This window comes from Theileria equi, chromosome 3 (genome assembly GCF_000342415.1).
Source record: "Theileria equi strain WA chromosome 3, complete sequence".
Lineage (NCBI taxonomy): Eukaryota > Apicomplexa > Aconoidasida > Piroplasmida > Theileriidae > Theileria > Theileria equi.
In genome coordinates, this window is record NC_021367.1 from 1,264,713 (window position 1) to 1,281,107 (window position 16,395).

A 16,395-nucleotide genomic window follows, 5' to 3' on the forward strand; every position below is an offset into this window, starting at 1 on the left:
AAGTAAATGAGGAGAGTATCTATGGTTATATTAAATGTAGATTTGAAAAGTTTTCCTACAATTTTTAATAACTAAGGAATCTATGCTAACAGTACGATGATCAGCAAGATGGGGATTGAGGCGTCGGCTAAAATATGACGAAGGTTAAATCAAAGTGATTTATAAAGATAAATTGATGTAGATTCTATGGAATTCTTGCTTCTGGAGGGGAAATCTGTCCAAAACTGGCAAAGGTGTGTTGGAAGGATCTTTACATGTGAGATTTCAGCGGATGCGCGCTGCTTCATTGCGGCTCTTTAGGATTTAGGGGAAAATCTGAGTACGTTTTTTTGATTCATTTTATGTGTTCAATCACAAATTCAAACATTGAGGAATTTGCAAATTAGGACTCAAAATATTGGGTGTCCTTACTTCGGATGGTTCTTGGGATCCCCTGCAGTATCAGTTTTAAACCCTTTTGTGCGCAAATTCCTTGCATTAAAACACTTATATATGGATCTTGCGAAAAATACGAGACCATATGGACCGTTCTATTGTGAATGCAGAATGAACTATAGTACACCCTTCAAGCGTAGTTCATTTTAATACGCAGTTATATAAAGGTGCAATACTCAGACTCTTGTCAATAATTTTACACCTCATAGCATTGTTTAGTTGACTTGTGTAACATATCTGGAGATTAAACACACTGTCTCCGTATTAGGATGTAAAGGGTTATCCATCGGCTTATTTTAATGGAGAAACCTGGTTTTGTAAAATACCCGGCAGATATTGCCATAAGATGGCTAACATACAAGAACGAATCCGGTGGTCTGTTGGATTTCGAATATAAACACTTTGAACGCCAAACAATAAACATAAGGAAGGGACAACATCGTAAGTTTATGCATATAATCTTTATATCATTTACTTTAGCCGATGAAATGTACTTGGTCAACGATGCCAAGACTTGTAAGATCTTCTCAAGTCAAAGCGGCGCTTTGTCGTTCATAAGGGACAACCACGGTGCCGAGATATTAGCAAAAATAACATGCGAAGATTCTGCTGTCTATGTTTCGCTCCCTGATTCCTCGGTATTTCCGAACGTTAGAGAAGCGTACAGACTTATAAGTGACCAAGCGTTCAGAAGGGTTTATGGCCCTTTTACAGTTAATGTCGGCCTTCCTGTTGCTCTCAATGAGGGTGATGAAATTAAGCTTGGGAGGGTAAAGTTGGTTGTACGACATCTTGCGTATAATACGAAAGAATCTATCTCTTATTTACATAATTTGATCAATGAAGAAACTCCAGAATCTAGCTCTAGCATTGAAGACAATACCCCAAGTGAACCTGAAAAGGCTTATTCCCAGGTCAATAAAGATGCAGAATATGATTTGAAAATAACTAAAAGATCGACTGAGACGATCACATGTTCCGATCTTCCTAGTACACGTACAAATGTAACGCAAGATAATGCATCATTCAACGAAAACCTCTTGGCGGGAAACACATGTCGCATATGTCTCTGTGATGATGACGATGCTTCAGGACCCCTTATAACTCCATGTAAGTGCAAAGGAACCCTGACGTACGTACATTTGGCTTGTATACGATCTTGGATTAAGGGTCGTCTTAACTGCTACGATGGAAACGGGTCACCTAATGTAAGTTACTTTTGGCAAAAACTCCATTGCGAACTATGTGGAGCCTCCTATCCGTCGTATATTAATATTGACAACAAGGAAACAGAATTCGTTGATATAGAACAACCCAATCCTCCTTATGCAGTTCTTGAACCTGAAAATTCCATCGATAGGGGATATTTTATTGTGAGCTTAGCTAAGAAGGATGCAATAATAGGAAGAGGCCACGACTGTGATGTAAGACTAACAGATATATCGGTTTCGAGATTACATTCTCGTTTGTATTTCTCAAATGGACACTTCATCATCGAAGATAAAAAGAGTAAATTCGGCACAATGATTCACAACTCAACCCCGATAAAGAGCCAGGTAATTCCTGGAGCCCCAATTTGCCTTAAGGTTGGCAATGGAATTCTGTGTATATCAATGAAGAAGGCATGGAGGCCATTTGCTTTGTGCTGCAGTGGTGCATCCTCAGAGGGCGCACGATTTATTGTTTAAAGAATTAAGATTTTCCGTGTATTTGTTTATTTAAAAGTGCGATGCATGCTTCTTTATCCATGTCGACCCAAACTTTTCTCAGGATTCTAACAATGTTTATGCCTGGTTAATAGACTATATTAGCAAATAAACAAACCACGGTTTCGCAGGAAGCGTTCCTTTAGCAACATTGCGCCTGTCGGCCGATTATTTTCTCCAAATGTATCGTAGTCTGAGTATAGTAATACTGCAAACTCTTTGGAGTTGCGTTTAAATGAAATGTCTACTAAGAAACCCATTTTGTCCGTGCATATGCATATATCGTCTATTTCACTGAGTTCCGAGAGTATTCGCTTGACTTGTTCCGAAGTCTCCTCAGAGAAATCACGAATTTGAGCTTTCCAGAAGGAAGATCTAGTGTGATTCAACAAGCGAAGTACTTCAGGGGAAATTAATTCTGGCTGCATTTCCGTAACAATAGATAATGCCGGAAACAACAAATAACATCTATTATTATCAATAACATCTTCAAAATTTATTGTTTGTATGCATTCCTTCCAAAATAGTGGATCATAAAAACGCATGACTGCGAAACTCCATAAGACTGTACACAGTTCATGAGTCGGAAATTGATGAATTCTCTCCAAAAAATGAAACTGAAATGATGTAAATAATGATTCTCTTCCAACAATAGTGGCATAAGAACGCAATATCTTCGTGATACAATCCGCGGGAATATCATCAGAATATTTTAAACATGATTCTTGGATACATTGATGTAGAGCTGCTGATCCAGCTCTTATGTCCACATACCCTGACGCCAACATTGCTAAATCTAACCCGTTGAAATGAGCTATATTTGAAATGATGACACCCTCAACATTTTCATGAAAAGATGCTTTAGTCCCCCTGGCTAGTTTTCTAGACAACCAATAAACACAGATCGCAATGTTACTTGGTGTCATATTATCAGAAACATCAATGGCTCTCTTCTCTAGAGCATTAAATAGATGCTGAGAATCAAATTTTGAATTGCCGAAAGACCAAATCAACATTGACAAACTCTTTGCGGATATTTTGTCGATACTATGCAACAGCAAATCATGTGCCCTTGAAAAAATCTCTTCTAGACCGTTAGAATATTTACAAGAGGCCCAAATAAGGTCATAGAGTTCTGTTTGGTTTATTTTGCTGAAATCAAGAGCTAACGATTTTTCCAATAAAGCTTTTAAAAATACTGAAGGGCATGAAGACTGTCTTTTTGCATAACCAGAAAGTATTGATATAGTATCTGAATCACTAAAAAAATCTTTCTTGAGTACATATCTGCTAACTCCATCCAAAAACAGTGATGAACACTTTTTGGAATTTGCCATTATTTTAAATATAAAACCTCTTTGTTCATGGCTCATATATATTAATTTTCCAAGAACAACGTGTGTAAATAATTTTACAAACTCAATATCATTACTTTTAGAAGCCAATACTGATCCTGCTCTACATAAATCATCGGTGTCGAGATTCCAAATCTGAGAGCTAATTAGTTTCTCAGAGCTAGAACTGATGATATTATTATGATAACCCTTTATATAATCTCCAAACTTGTTGATATAGAGTACTTGAGTTGGTGTAAAACAATCGAATTTGTGGATTATATCTGTGTATATCTCAGAAACTCTCTTGTCGGTATCCAGTATATTAATCCTTCCATAAAGTCTCGCAAGAGGTATCAAACAGAATGGAGTTGGAATCCACAAATTGTCCTGGTATTCTGGTAATTTGTCTGCGGTTTTAGTAGATACTTCTATTATCCTAGAAAGCAGAATAATCAAGTCATTCGCAGAGAGTCTTTGGCGATTTTTTTTAAATAATTCGCACACATCTTCAATTGATTGGCAACTTGTAATGTTATGTTCCACAGTTGATGAAGATGTGTGCGATTCTATGCGATATTTGAAGAATTCATGAGATGAATCTGTGGAAAACTTGCATAGACCCCCAAAATATGGAAAGTCAAAGCTAAATTTGTTTGTTTTCCAGTGTAGACGGCAAATCTCATGACTAATTTTGTGTCTAAATACTCTCATTGGCTAATTCGGAAAAAACGGCAATATACTGATCGGTGCAATCATTGTTTATCATGTATAGTGTAAACTGCAGTTATTATATTTGTGTTTGATCAGGTTTCGCGTCATCTTTGTGTTTGTTTATGGCCTCGTTCAATGCTGCAGCTGCCTTTTGGGGGGAGACAAGGCGGAGAGTGGATATCCACTCATCGCTGATTCTTACTACAGTGCCTTCCACAAGCGCAGCATTCTTAGAGTTTTTGAATTGAATCGAATCCGCTGGTGCCATATATAGAAGCTTTGTGCATGCGCTGTGAAAGCTCTTACCAATCGAATTTGAAAGTTCTGTGGGCTTCTGAAACAACTTCACATTCCAAAGAGTAAAAAGTTGTTTTACTATCCTCATGTCTAAAGTTGCTGTATTCTCACCGTATTTTACAAATATGGATGACTTATGCAAGACATTCTTCTCCTTGAGAAATCCATGTATATCCTCAACATGCCCATCTTCAGTTATTAGAGAGAACAGAGACTCCACAATCTCATTTGAATTAAAATTTACCCTCTCATATTCCTTGTAGAGTTCCGTCTCTGCGATAGTATTTACGTCTGAAGGCTCCATAATGTCAACCACTATTGGAAGGGACAAAAAGTGCGGGCAACTTGCCACCAAGAGTATAAAGGAAGATGCCAGTGCATTATACAATACATTCTGCACATAAAGCAAAGAATAAAATGTTTGCGATTTAGTATCTCCACCTTGTATGAGCTGTTTGAATTTGCGATTAATTTTCTGTAAAGAACTTAAAGATAAGTCAATGGCATCTACCAAATTATCTAGACGTGTTATTGACTTGAATCCAGCAAATAACCATGTACCTTGCGGTTTAGATATGTTTTTTTGAGCCTTTGAGGAATTTTGATCAATGCTCATGCTATTCAATTTTCTCAAACATGTGCTAAAAAGAGTGTACTCCTTATCAGAATGATTTTTGCTGAAAACAATCGCTTCATAGACCATATCGAACAAAATTCTAGATCGAAAAAGAGCCATTTTTCTGCAATTTCTCAAATATCCAATATCTTGGCTAACCGAGCCAGTAGTATGTTGTTTTACAAAAGTAGTTTTATCACTTGTTTCTTTTAGGAATTTCATACTTGTTTCAATGTTCCCAAGTCTGTAGTGGTAATGAGAAAGCTTGAAATAAAGTTTGTATGATAGATCGCTACTACACCTAAATAGTTGAATATATATCAAGAAATAAATACCTCGTCGTAACATATAGTAGAGCAGAAAATGCATCATTAATGACTTCGTTATATGAAATATTTGATGCTTGACAACAATACTGCATCTTCTTTGCCCATAACAAATAGAAATCAGTCGAGTTAGATAGTTCCGATTCCGAAACTGTCAAACTTTCAGACTCTGAATTACTAAATCTAAATGGAAAAGCAATATAAAACATTTCTGGGTGAAGATAACAAAGCCTAAGTCTTGATATATGAAGTTTATAAAACGATACAAGTATGTCTTTTTGGACCTTTCCATCTGAAAATCTTGTCATAAATTCAGAATTTATGATATGCATAAAGGAATAGTAAGAAGTAAGTGGTCCACAATCTCCTGTATTTTTCCTATGCGACAGATAGTCTATTCTCAATAAAATAGCAAGGTAATCACAATATCCACACAATATTCTGGACCAAAGCTTTATATATATTTCTTTGCTTAAATAGAAACTTTTTGCTACCCTTTCAAGAACTTTTAACTGCAAGTAGAAAGTTTCCATATCTTCAGAATCATAAAAGAGCTTGTAATTGGAATCTAAGTTCTTGAGGAAAGTTGAAACCCTATCATTTGGACTAGAGTTGAAATTTCTCGTAATCTTTTCAAATCCTTTGTTACAAGTATGAAATACAAACCCCGTCTGACCTAATATTTGTGAAAATCCATCCAATAGAATGCGGCATGGAATATTTTCTCCAATCTTAAGTAAATATAGTAAAACTGTGCACTTTGAAAATAGAAGTATTTTACATCTTCTGTTACTACGGAGTACAAACTCATGGGAGTCGAGATCTATTTCACCAAAAAATATATTTTCCCTAATAAATACATTCTTTAACAACTTGTTTGAAGTGTCATTTCTCCCTGATAAAAAGTAACTGTAGGTTTGAACTGTTATATCAATGAGATAAAGCGTACGTTTTATAATTTTTATGATGCTACTCTGGTCATTTCTCATAGGAAAAAACGATCTCGTATCATTGAAAGTTGGTCCATATCTCTTACTATGCCACAAGAATAATTCAAAATTCTTTATGGCAGCGCAAAACCAAATATCTACACTTTTAGGCATTAGTACACTGGCAAGATTAATTGTATCCAGTTGGGTCAACACATCATCAAGATTAATCGGATCATTAATTTCATAGTTCTTAGCATAGTCGATTATACAATATTGTTTTATCAACTTCATATATATACCCTTGAAACTTGGAGGGAAATTAAAAGATGGTTTGGTTAAAAGTGTAGATAAAATATTATTGGAATCAAATAGAGCCTGTGTTGTTAACAGATTGTTCATATTGTCAATATACTTATTGTAAAGTACTATCCTATCATCATGGTATTGGCTAGGGTCATTGAAATCAAGTATCAAAGGATCAGGAAATGTCTTGAAGAAGTTAAAAATCTTCCCAGAACACTTATCTTCAAAAAACAAGATACATGATCCATCAAAAGATTTTTTTGCGCTAGAAATGTATTCTTTGTCCGTTCTATCATTCAGAAAAATCACAGAAGTATAAGTAAGGGGTTTTTCAATAGGAAAGTTCTTACGTAAATGTACAGATAGTAATGCCGACATTGTAGAATATGTTATGTCCCTGTTCTTTGTATAAACCAACGAAAAACACTTTTGAAAGATTTCGTTAATTGCATCTTGTTCACCCTTCGGAATAAGTATACGCGTAGTAGTTTTAATGCCATCTAATTCCTTAATTCTAAATCTATAATGAGCTACCTTAGAAAACAAAGATATTAATTCCTCATTAAATATATTTATAGTTCTAGTCGAATTTACAGATTCGTGTAGATAGTCTAACTCTAAGTCAAAAGAACGAATGAAAGGAATATCAAACAAATACATTAATTTATTGAAAAGAAACAAGGGAAAACCAAGATTAAGCTTATCATGCACATCGGTGAATTCATTACCATCTAGATCACTTTGTATAAACTTTCGAAAGCTTTCAGGAATCAGATCCCGATCCACGTATTTAATAAAAGAACAACTATATATAGTCTCTATTTGTATAAAAGAGTCCAATATGGCCAAAAATGAAAATAACTTATCCTGTTCCAGTAAATTGTGACCGGTAGTTTCTAAATCATCTATATCAATGGTAGGTTTATTAATAACTTTATTCAGTAATCCGGATCCATCAGAATAATTCATTACAATGCAAAGAAGAGGAGAAATACCCATTTTTTTAGTACGTCCATTATTATCCTTGGCAAATATCAAATTGAATGGTGATAATAAAATAGCAGTACAAATTTGAGAAAATATTCCAAATAAAAGATATGAAACTGCATGACCTTCACCATTAACACCTTGATCCAGATGATTTAAGTTTCGCAGTTCAGAGTTTATTATGAAAAATGAGTGAAGCAAAATCCTGGTTATTAAAGGATGAAAAGTCAAACTAAATCTTTTAGACAGAGAAAATGATTCGAAGCAGTTGAAATTTTTATGCAAATCGTTCAATAACTCTGCATTAAGTCCAAAAAAATCTTTTATGATAACTTCTCTTGAATTAGATGGAGATTCTTCATCATCCATAAATTGTGTTTCAGCGATATCAATCGATTCTCTACATTCGTACAAATTGTTTATTATATACAATAGCGATATAGCAATAGTAAACAGTGATTTTTGTGTAACCCCAAACCTTTTTGCTACATCCGAGTTACAATCATTATTTGTGAACGTTTGTACATTTGTTTTTTGCAAATTCATAGCTATAAAAGAAAGAATATCACATAAAACGAATAATATTTGCCCTATATATTTTGGGAGTCTCTCTCCCTTGGAAATTTCGGTTGTAGCATACAAGAGAATTTCTTCTACCTCGGAAAAGTATAACTTGTCATCCATAGCCATACTCTTATCTTCTTTGGAAGACATAGAATTTTGATATATGGAATAAACTGAGTCCCAACTAAATCTAGATATGTCCCAATCTAAAATAGGTGATTTGTATCTGTGTATATTGTAAATATGGGTCAAATCTGTAAATTCATTGAGAACCAAAAACAACCTTTTTCTCAGAGTGTTTAATTTTTTATGCATGTTTCTTTCTATCGAATCTGCAGTTTCCAATGTACCGGTTTGGAAAAATGTGTGTTTAAAAGACTGTTTTAAGCTTTTGTAGAACTTTTTAATCCAATTTTGATGACGCAATATTACTCTGTCTGAATAGTTAGTGTGGTTAAAGTGTGTATTTTTGTTACTAAACAGATACAAAGGCTTTTTTATCCAAAACGTATTGTAATTCAATATATTGCTATCATTTTTTACTAATTCTAGAATGTTTTTCACGGAAAAAGCAAGGGATTTGCCCTTTTCTGAATATGACACATCCGTAAAATTTCCAGGTTTACTCGTCAATAACAACATTTTCAAAGAAATGTAAAAGATCTTAGATCTCAACAAGATTGGGCGTGGTGTTTTTATTATATTTTTAGCGCATGATTGTAGCAAATTTACGGTGCAAAGATCAAAAACGAATCTCATAAGTCCCCTGGAAGTTTCCATATCAAACAAAAGGTCATGCTTAAATGAACCACTGAGAGATAATTTCAAACCTTTGTAAAGTATGAATAATAGTCTCACCCCTAATTTGAAATTTATAGTTGAAAACATCTCGTAATAATCATTATCACCAACCAGCTTCCCATATTTAAATGGATTGTTCTCATAAATAATTGGATAGTTTGAGTTTGATGAAAATGTATCACAAAAATTTTTGTGAATGGTAGAATACAGGTAAGAGACAAATATTGCATAATTAGGATAGTGCTTTTCAAAGAGTTGCGGATGCCTTAGCAAAAAATTCAGGACGTGTAGATATAATTCAAGTACATTCCACTTTCTTTTGCTTTCAAGAAGAGAAATGAGCTTTTTATCCATTATAAACCTTGATGTTTTTTCGGAAATGCAAGAAGAGTTTGAAGTGGCCAATATCACATGAGCATTCCTCAAATTGTAGTGTAATGCAGAATATTTGATAAATCTCGCTACATCAGATGGATAAACGCTAAACTCTGGAGATTCAGAATCATGTGAATCAGAATGCTTGCTAGAGTTATTTGAAGATTCTGAGGTCATAATATGGAAGGATTGTGGTAAATTTATAAGATAAGATGCAGTAATCCAAAAGCGTTTCAAATTATGAGACCTCACTGAAGATGCCTCTGATGTATTCATTGCACGCCGCTTAATCTCCCGTTGTCCTTGTCTATGACTAAGGATGGAAGGCGTAGTATTAGAGTCAGTATTACATGGATTTTTCGTCAAGTTAAGCACTAAAGGATCCGAACCCTCCACATTTACTTGTACAAAACTAGTACGGGGATCTATCCCTCGTTGATCAATACCGACTAAAAATTTTACAATGCACAAAACTGTTTCATAAGTCGTATCACTTTCTATCTCAAGAGTATATTTTATGTCAGATTCTCTATGGAGATTTAGTGAAAGTTCTCTGCAGAAATTTATGCAAGCTTGGCTGACGTGTACCTCGTTGATTGGTCCTATTTTCTTTATAATATGTTCATGCCTTTCTTTATGACATGCATTCAATGTGTTAGATAAGTCTTTTGTAAATACGCATGTTTTTGCAATCCTCTTGGCGAGTAATAGCAATTTCCTCTTGTGTAATGGGTTATACTTAATATCCTTTTTAAATTTCTTTAACAGAACATCAAAGTGGAGCAACTCTCCGGAATATGATAACAACTCCAGGAAGATACTATGTAACTTTATGGTCTTTTTTGAATTGTTAATCGCGTTGGATTCTAGCAAATACAATAACAAACTTTTGGCAAAGTGTAATGCTATATCATTATGATTAGATTTATATTCCAGGACTGCCGCCCTCGCAAGTACGGTCAATGTTGATAGAGATGTATCACTCTTGGATAAGAACTGAGATGCTGTCAAAGCATCACCCTGCATTAGGTGGATTTTTCCTAGAATACGGTAGCATTTTGAGGCAATGTGTGTAACGCTCAACTTCGTTGCATTCTTTCCAACTTTTTCCAAAAGCCTTGACGCATCCAAAAAGTTGCAAGATTTATATGTGGAATAAGCGTCCTCAAATGCGTCGTGTAACGCAGAAGGCTCGTTATTTTCCCTAGTTATCTTACCATCTTTTAGACACGAATCACTAACACTTGGATGTGGTTTGTTTTTTAGCATATTATTCAAAGGATGTGATATCTTTACTCGTATATATCGCGTGTCTATTCATGAAGTTGTCGAAGTGTCTTCCCCGGATCAACTTCATGTCAATCTTTCCATTATATCCAATGTTTAGCTATTTTAGTAAAATATAGTCATATGCCACAAAATATGTAAAATCCAGAGGAATAAGTAAAAAATGAAATGCTGCCTAACACGTGACTTGTTTACGACAGGTGATGGATATCTATGGTATATAGGTAATGTGTAAACTAATCGGCCAACTACGGAATATAAATTTTAAATTTGAACGTGAAAATATAACATTGAGAAAATCCGCGCCTAGGATCACATACTAAGGCGGAGTATAACCCATTATAGAGACACTCTATCTCTGTGGATTTATTTCTCTGACAAACTGGTACTAATACTGGAAAAATACTATATGATTAACGAAGTGAAAGTTTGTTTGGTTTTGTGATGATAGAAAATGTTCCGCGGTATACGACCAAAAGAGAAGTTATTAGAAGATATCACGTCCCCTTATCTACTCTCTATAGACACGTTCAGCTCATATTTTACCTTCTTATTGGCCCAATTTCTATTTTCATTGTTACCACTGACGGGTGTGCACTAGATTACTAGAATGCATCAGAGTTCAGATAGCTTTAGTCTATGCAGCAAAGATAACAAGAGTGGATACGGGTCTGGAAAAAGTATTTCTGAGGCATTGCAAAACTATATTAGACACGCCCTGGAAGGTGAAACTGTCACAAGCAACGGTATGGGAATAATGACAAACTCTGATAAACCTGTATCTCCTCTTTTCGCTGGAATATCCGTGAAAATAAGTGATGATGAGAGTGCTTCGTTTTTGGATTCTATCAACCGTGTGAACAAAGAATGGTTACCAATATGCTCTCCACTCTTTGGCCACGAGTTCACTGAACATTGTGAAACATGTGAATCCTCGACTATCCACAAAAATATTAGCATAGCAGAAGAAAATTGCTCCTCAATACGTCTGCAAGACAGTCATCACATTACACTCTATTTTTTTGGAAAAGTTAAGAAAACACCTGAAGAGAAGGAAAAGGACGCACAGTGGATAAAGGAACAGTTAGATAAATTAGACCCTAACTACAGGGTTATGCTGGATAATTTGACACCTTATGAATTTGCTGTAGCACTATTCTACAAAAAATTCTACAAGATTCCATTCTTGTTTGAGGATGCACACACTGAAAAGGTTGAACACGTGGAACCCAGACATGGATTTCCCATGTGCTGCAAAAATGTACAAGTTAAGAATGACCAAGAAGAGCCTAGTTTGGTTCCCGTAAAAATGCATTATCTGGTGCTTGTTCCCGGCGTAGTACTGTTAGCCATCGTTTCACTTGGCAAATCGATAGTAAGTATTCCAGCCAAGGACTTTAAAACATTCAGCTTGCTCGAAAAGGTTCCATTTGTTTCTGAGGAGCATGGTCTCTGTGGTAGCAGAGTAGGTAGCTTAATTAAAAAATGTGAAAATGGAAATTCAGTAATGGTGGAAGATCATCACTGTACACATATTACTTTGGGCACTGCTAAAGAATATAAACCTGTCATTTCAAATAACATATGCGAAGCGATCCAATCTTATCTCACATATGCCAACGCAAAGTGTTCTCACAACAAAGAGTGCTCCGGTGTAGTTAAAATCAGCAAGCACGACATTCCAAAAAAAGTATCAATTGAGGAGTTATCTAGCAATCTTAAGGTATATTCTAGTGGACCATACACATTTGGGGACATAAAACTTGGTTTCGTTGCTAGCATACCTTGGCTTCTAAGCGGTAGTCCTAAGGAGAACGAATTATGCGAACCCGAAAAACCACTCAACATGCAGCATCATAAGGGAAACCATCATTTCAAAATAAAGGATGAGTATAAGGATATTTATAGAGACACCACATGTTTCTTTTCAGAAGATCATAGTTGGTTCTATATAAGGAAGTTACCTGTTGTGCAGGAACATGAATCTGGAGATAACAACAATGCAAAATGGCTTGTTGATGCATATATAGTGCCTATAAACAAGATTATCACTGGAAATATACAATTTAATGGTTAATATTTAAAGTTTATAGACTGGTTAAAATTATACGTGGTAAATTGTACACGCTATAGTCTCCCTTCCTTTGGATAAAAGCTTCCTTGAGTTTGAACATCTCCCCTAATATCCCGCATTCCCATAAAGTCTCTGCATACAAAGTACATTTCTTTAGATTCGGCTCTACAAGCCCTATAGGTTTTTATTAAAATAAAAATGAACAAACTTTGGCTTTGCTGAATTTACTGAGCTAAAAAGACTACGCAGATACGTCTTATAATTATCTAACTGGCTACCCATGAATATTTTAACAACGAAACAGCCACCAACAGCGATTATCTATTATATTTCTGTGAAGACCATAGTTCTCATACCCTTTCCATTAGTGATCCCGCTTGCAGGCAGAGTTCGGCGGAGTTTAAATGATCATCATGTTTGATACCAGTACAATTTGGAGCCAAGTCGCTAAGAACCTATGCATGTAGATGATGATAAATTCGCGAGACAAAGTCATTAGACATACCACATCTGCTTTTGCGTTATCCAGGGTCGCCAATAGCTTTGACTGTGTGATCTCGTCATTTATGTCCCCCTTTATAAATGTGTAATTGGGTATCTATGAATGATTAGTTGGTGAGCAATAAACTTACGGGGTCTATTTGTATCTTGTCTATACCTATAACACGAGAAGAGGATGCTCCGCAGAGAGCTCTATCGAGCGCAACCTGAGCCCATCCTCCAGGATAACAACCTAATTCAACGATAGTCTGATTCTTCTTGAAAATAAAATATTTATCGTCTAGTTCGATTAGTTTGTAAGCTGCTCTGCTGCGATAATTGTCCTGTATATTGTGAAATGTTGGTGTATAGTTCATACAATTTGCTTCTGTATAACGTATCTATCTGTTATTTGCCTTCTGACCCATTCTGCAGAGTGACTAGTGGCCTTATTCCGCAGCTTAAATGTAACCATTATAGATTTCAGCGGAAGGACAGTAACACATATCAGTCATTTCCCATGTATATGTTCAAATTTAATATTTTACATCGACTGAAGGTAAATATAAGAAGAATCCCAAAATATAATTCAAAATACAAATCTTCTCGCTTCCCCATGCTAAAGGAATCTTCGAAGCACTCAGAACCAAAATTTGCCAACTAAATCCAATTTTTGGTCTAGTTGTAATAACTAATATTCTAATATGTTAGATAGAGGTGGATTCGGTGGTAGGGGTGCCAAAAGAGGAGGTAAATTTAATAACCGTGGGAGAGGAGGTGGTAAGTTTTATATATATCGTATTCGTACCGTATGTCAACCTTAATCATGTTAACTATTACAAAAACTTTTAGGACAATCGCAATTCCTAGGAGAACCAGATAAAATTATCGGTATTTGTGACATAACATGAATATAACTCGTTACAGAGGTAGGAACTGTATCGCACGCTTGTGAAGACGAATTAGTAATAAAATGTACTCTTACTGAGCAAGTTCCATACTTCAATGCAAGAATCTTCTTGAGTAACAAGCAAGAAATCGGAAAAATCGATGAGATCTTTGGTCCTCTAGATGACTATGTATGTTATAACAATTTGTACCATTACACCAATGTTCAGTACTGTTCCGTAAAACTCAGCGAAGGAGTAAAGGCAAAGTCATTTGAGGAGAATTCAAAGCTATACCTGGACCCTGTGCAAACTCTGCCAATGGCTCGCTTTTTACCAGGAGCCGCAAAACAAGGCGCTGATAAAACTGCCAAAAAGAAGATACCCGTTAACAAAGGGAAACAGTTTACAAAGGGCGTTGGAAGAGGAGGCTTCCGACTGAATAGAGGAAATTCTAAAGCTATACGAGGAACTATGATGAGAGGGCGTGGTACATCATTCTAGTCAATGTATCCTACAGAAATTAGTTTTCGTTGTGTAATCTTGGCGAGGTGTAATATTTGCTCCTGTATAATTATTTCTTGCATATCTGTTGAACTTACGCGTATCCCTTGTTTTTTGTACATTTGCTGTCCACATATCCTAATTCTATCATCCTGTTACTATTAAAGTTGTAAATAGGCTCTTACTTTTTAAGTATAACTTTCGATAAGATAACATCTATTCCTAATCCTGTGGAAATTGATTTTTGATCAATAAATCTAGTTTTCTTCGTAAACTCTTGTGCTTTCTTAAGCAAAGAGTCGATTATTTCTTTGTTCTGATTGGAGTTTATGACAATAAATTCGACTCTAACCCTTGTAGTAGCTAATCTTTCATATGGCACAACCTCCTTCACCAAACTAATTGAGAAATATGGCACATGCTGAACTCCAAACCTCTTCTTTTTCTTTGTTCCTTTACCTATAACTATTTTAAATCTATAATGATCTTACCAAAATACGAGGGTGTTTCTAGGGATGGGTTAATAAATTGTATATAAATTAATTGTGAATAGATCTGTAAATACCTATGTTTTCAATTTCATCATATGGAATATTATCCAACACGGTAGTATTAATCTGCTTTTTTGGTAGACTTTTGCTACCACACATCCTGTAAACTTCTGCAGATTCGTCTTGATTTGGTTCTGATCAAAAAATAGGGAAATGTCCAAAAGTACCTGTCTCGTAGTTCAAATTCATATCATTCGTAACCGTTTTAAAATTGGTAGAATATTCATCAATGGAACAAACGGTGTTTATTTCCATAACCATTTTATGGTACCCAGTCATTAACTATTCATATATTTGAAAGGCTAAGGTGCTTTCTCACCATTCCTATATCTTGCTTAATATTGGAATGATCCTGCACGGCCCTTTCAGTAGCAGTAGCTTGTCTAAAAAATGGTGGTTCATATCCTTTTGGAACTTTCGCATCGTAGTAAAGAAGCTTCATTGAAATAAATCTGTTTTCAGGGAGAGGAGATAACGATTGGATTAGAAGTATCAGGTCTCTCAAAACCTTGGTGGAATATCTCAAATTTCATTAAATATACCTGAATTGTTTGCGTTTTAATTTGATCCTTGTTAACTGTAAGTGTTCCAACAGAGTTCTTTTCATTTGCTCCTGTTCCTTCAGAGACAAAAACCTGAATTAAGTTATTATCTTCAGAATTCCCGCATTCTGTATTTTCCACATCATAGTTAAATGAAAAATTGTATGATTCCAAGGGGACATCCTTGTTGTCATGTATGGTTATTGCAAGAGCCTTTAGGTATTCCTATAATATTTAGTAGATAAATGCACAATGGATTCAATTCGTACCTTTCCCAGTGCATCATATATTCCACAATCAATCCAATCTATCAGGGCTGATGACTCTGGAGTCGCTCGTGTAAGCCGTTTCAATGGTAACCCGGCGATTGTGGCATCCTCAAATATAGATTCCGCAAAAAGATTCCTGAGGTATGCAATGGCAGATACACCCATTTTCAGAAAGTTTTTGATAACATTCTTGGATTCTACTGGATTTATTCCTTCCATTGTTATCAACATACTACGAAAACTGGAGACAATCCTCTATATGGATTATATTAATCAATGTACAATTGTTAACATATAATAGTTACAGCTAAGTATATATGTGTAGTACCTAGAAACATATAATATCTACAAATGTGATATTGTCAACGGTGTCTAAAAATAAAGGAAAATTCTGAAAGGTGTATGGGTTGG

The 16,395-nt window shown here is 35.3% G+C and overlaps 8 protein-coding genes across 8 annotated transcripts; 3 read left to right on the top strand and 5 right to left on the bottom strand.

Annotated features, from left to right (window-relative positions):
• Positions 1 to 734: 734 nt before the first annotated feature.
• On the top strand, positions 735 to 2,123 carry BEWA_006200 (hypothetical protein; the record flags this gene model as incomplete). The annotated part of the gene is made up of 2 exons (XM_004830820.1): positions 735 to 876; positions 916 to 2,123. 2 exons carry the CDS (start codon positions 735 to 737, stop codon positions 2,121 to 2,123), a joined length of 1,350 nt encoding a protein of 449 aa, XP_004830877.1.
• A 119-nt stretch (positions 2,124 to 2,242) lies between these two features.
• On the bottom strand, positions 2,243 to 4,189 carry BEWA_006210 (hypothetical protein; the record flags this gene model as incomplete). The annotated part of the gene is made up of 1 exon (XM_004830821.1): positions 2,243 to 4,189. One exon carries the CDS (start codon positions 4,187 to 4,189, stop codon positions 2,243 to 2,245), a length of 1,947 nt encoding a protein of 648 aa, XP_004830878.1.
• Positions 4,190 to 4,265: 76 nt separating this feature from the next.
• BEWA_006220 (hypothetical protein) lies at positions 4,266 to 10,835 on the bottom strand (the record flags this gene model as incomplete). The annotated part of the gene is made up of 2 exons (XM_004830822.1): positions 5,438 to 10,835; positions 4,266 to 5,403 (listed from the first exon to the last, which is right to left on the bottom strand). Exons 1-2 carry the CDS (start codon positions 10,657 to 10,659, stop codon positions 4,266 to 4,268), a joined length of 6,360 nt encoding a protein of 2,119 aa, XP_004830879.1. The 5' UTR covers positions 10,660 to 10,835.
• Positions 10,836 to 11,287: 452 nt separating this feature from the next.
• On the top strand, positions 11,288 to 12,754 carry BEWA_006230 (hypothetical protein; the record flags this gene model as incomplete). Its single annotated transcript, XM_004830823.1, has 1 exon — positions 11,288 to 12,754. One exon carries the CDS (start codon positions 11,288 to 11,290, stop codon positions 12,752 to 12,754), a length of 1,467 nt encoding a protein of 488 aa, XP_004830880.1.
• A 50-nt stretch (positions 12,755 to 12,804) lies between these two features.
• BEWA_006240 (ribosomal RNA methyltransferase, putative) lies at positions 12,805 to 13,822 on the bottom strand (the record flags this gene model as incomplete). Its single annotated transcript, XM_004830824.1, has 6 exons — positions 13,611 to 13,822; positions 13,384 to 13,575; positions 13,257 to 13,349; positions 13,108 to 13,206; positions 12,960 to 13,072; positions 12,805 to 12,925 (listed from the first exon to the last, which is right to left on the bottom strand). Exons 1-6 carry the CDS (start codon positions 13,704 to 13,706, stop codon positions 12,805 to 12,807), a joined length of 714 nt encoding a protein of 237 aa, XP_004830881.1. The 5' UTR covers positions 13,707 to 13,822.
• Positions 13,823 to 13,873: 51 nt separating this feature from the next.
• On the top strand, positions 13,874 to 14,705 carry BEWA_006250 (small nuclear ribonucleoprotein gar1, putative). Its single transcript, XM_004830825.1, has 4 exons — positions 13,874 to 14,011; positions 14,084 to 14,122; positions 14,159 to 14,310; positions 14,350 to 14,705. Exons 1-4 carry the CDS (start codon positions 13,936 to 13,938, stop codon positions 14,620 to 14,622), a joined length of 540 nt encoding a protein of 179 aa, XP_004830882.1. The 5' UTR covers positions 13,874 to 13,935; the 3' UTR covers positions 14,623 to 14,705.
• A 98-nt stretch (positions 14,706 to 14,803) lies between these two features.
• Positions 14,804 to 15,434, bottom strand: BEWA_006260 (hypothetical protein; the record flags this gene model as incomplete). The annotated part of the gene is made up of 4 exons (XM_004830826.1): positions 14,804 to 15,081; positions 15,114 to 15,131; positions 15,188 to 15,307; positions 15,341 to 15,434. 4 exons carry the CDS (start codon positions 15,432 to 15,434, stop codon positions 14,804 to 14,806), a joined length of 510 nt encoding a protein of 169 aa, XP_004830883.1.
• Positions 15,435 to 15,459: 25 nt separating this feature from the next.
• On the bottom strand, positions 15,460 to 16,203 carry BEWA_006270 (HORMA domain-containing protein; the record flags this gene model as incomplete). Its single annotated transcript, XM_004830827.1, has 3 exons — positions 15,460 to 15,681; positions 15,716 to 15,940; positions 15,985 to 16,203. 3 exons carry the CDS (start codon positions 16,201 to 16,203, stop codon positions 15,460 to 15,462), a joined length of 666 nt encoding a protein of 221 aa, XP_004830884.1.
• Between the last annotated feature and the right edge of the window lie 192 nt (positions 16,204 to 16,395).

Coding starts and splice junctions, on each gene's coding strand:
- BEWA_006250 (XM_004830825.1), top strand. CDS start 13,936: ATGTTAGATAGAGGTGGATTCGGTGGTAGGGGTGCCAAAAGAGGAGGT. Junction 14,123..14,158: donor AGAACCAGATAAAATTATCG/GTATTTGTGACA, acceptor AACTCGTTACAG/AGGTAGGAACTGTATCGCAC. Junction 14,311..14,349: donor TTGGTCCTCTAGATGACTAT/GTATGTTATAAC, acceptor ACCAATGTTCAG/TACTGTTCCGTAAAACTCAG.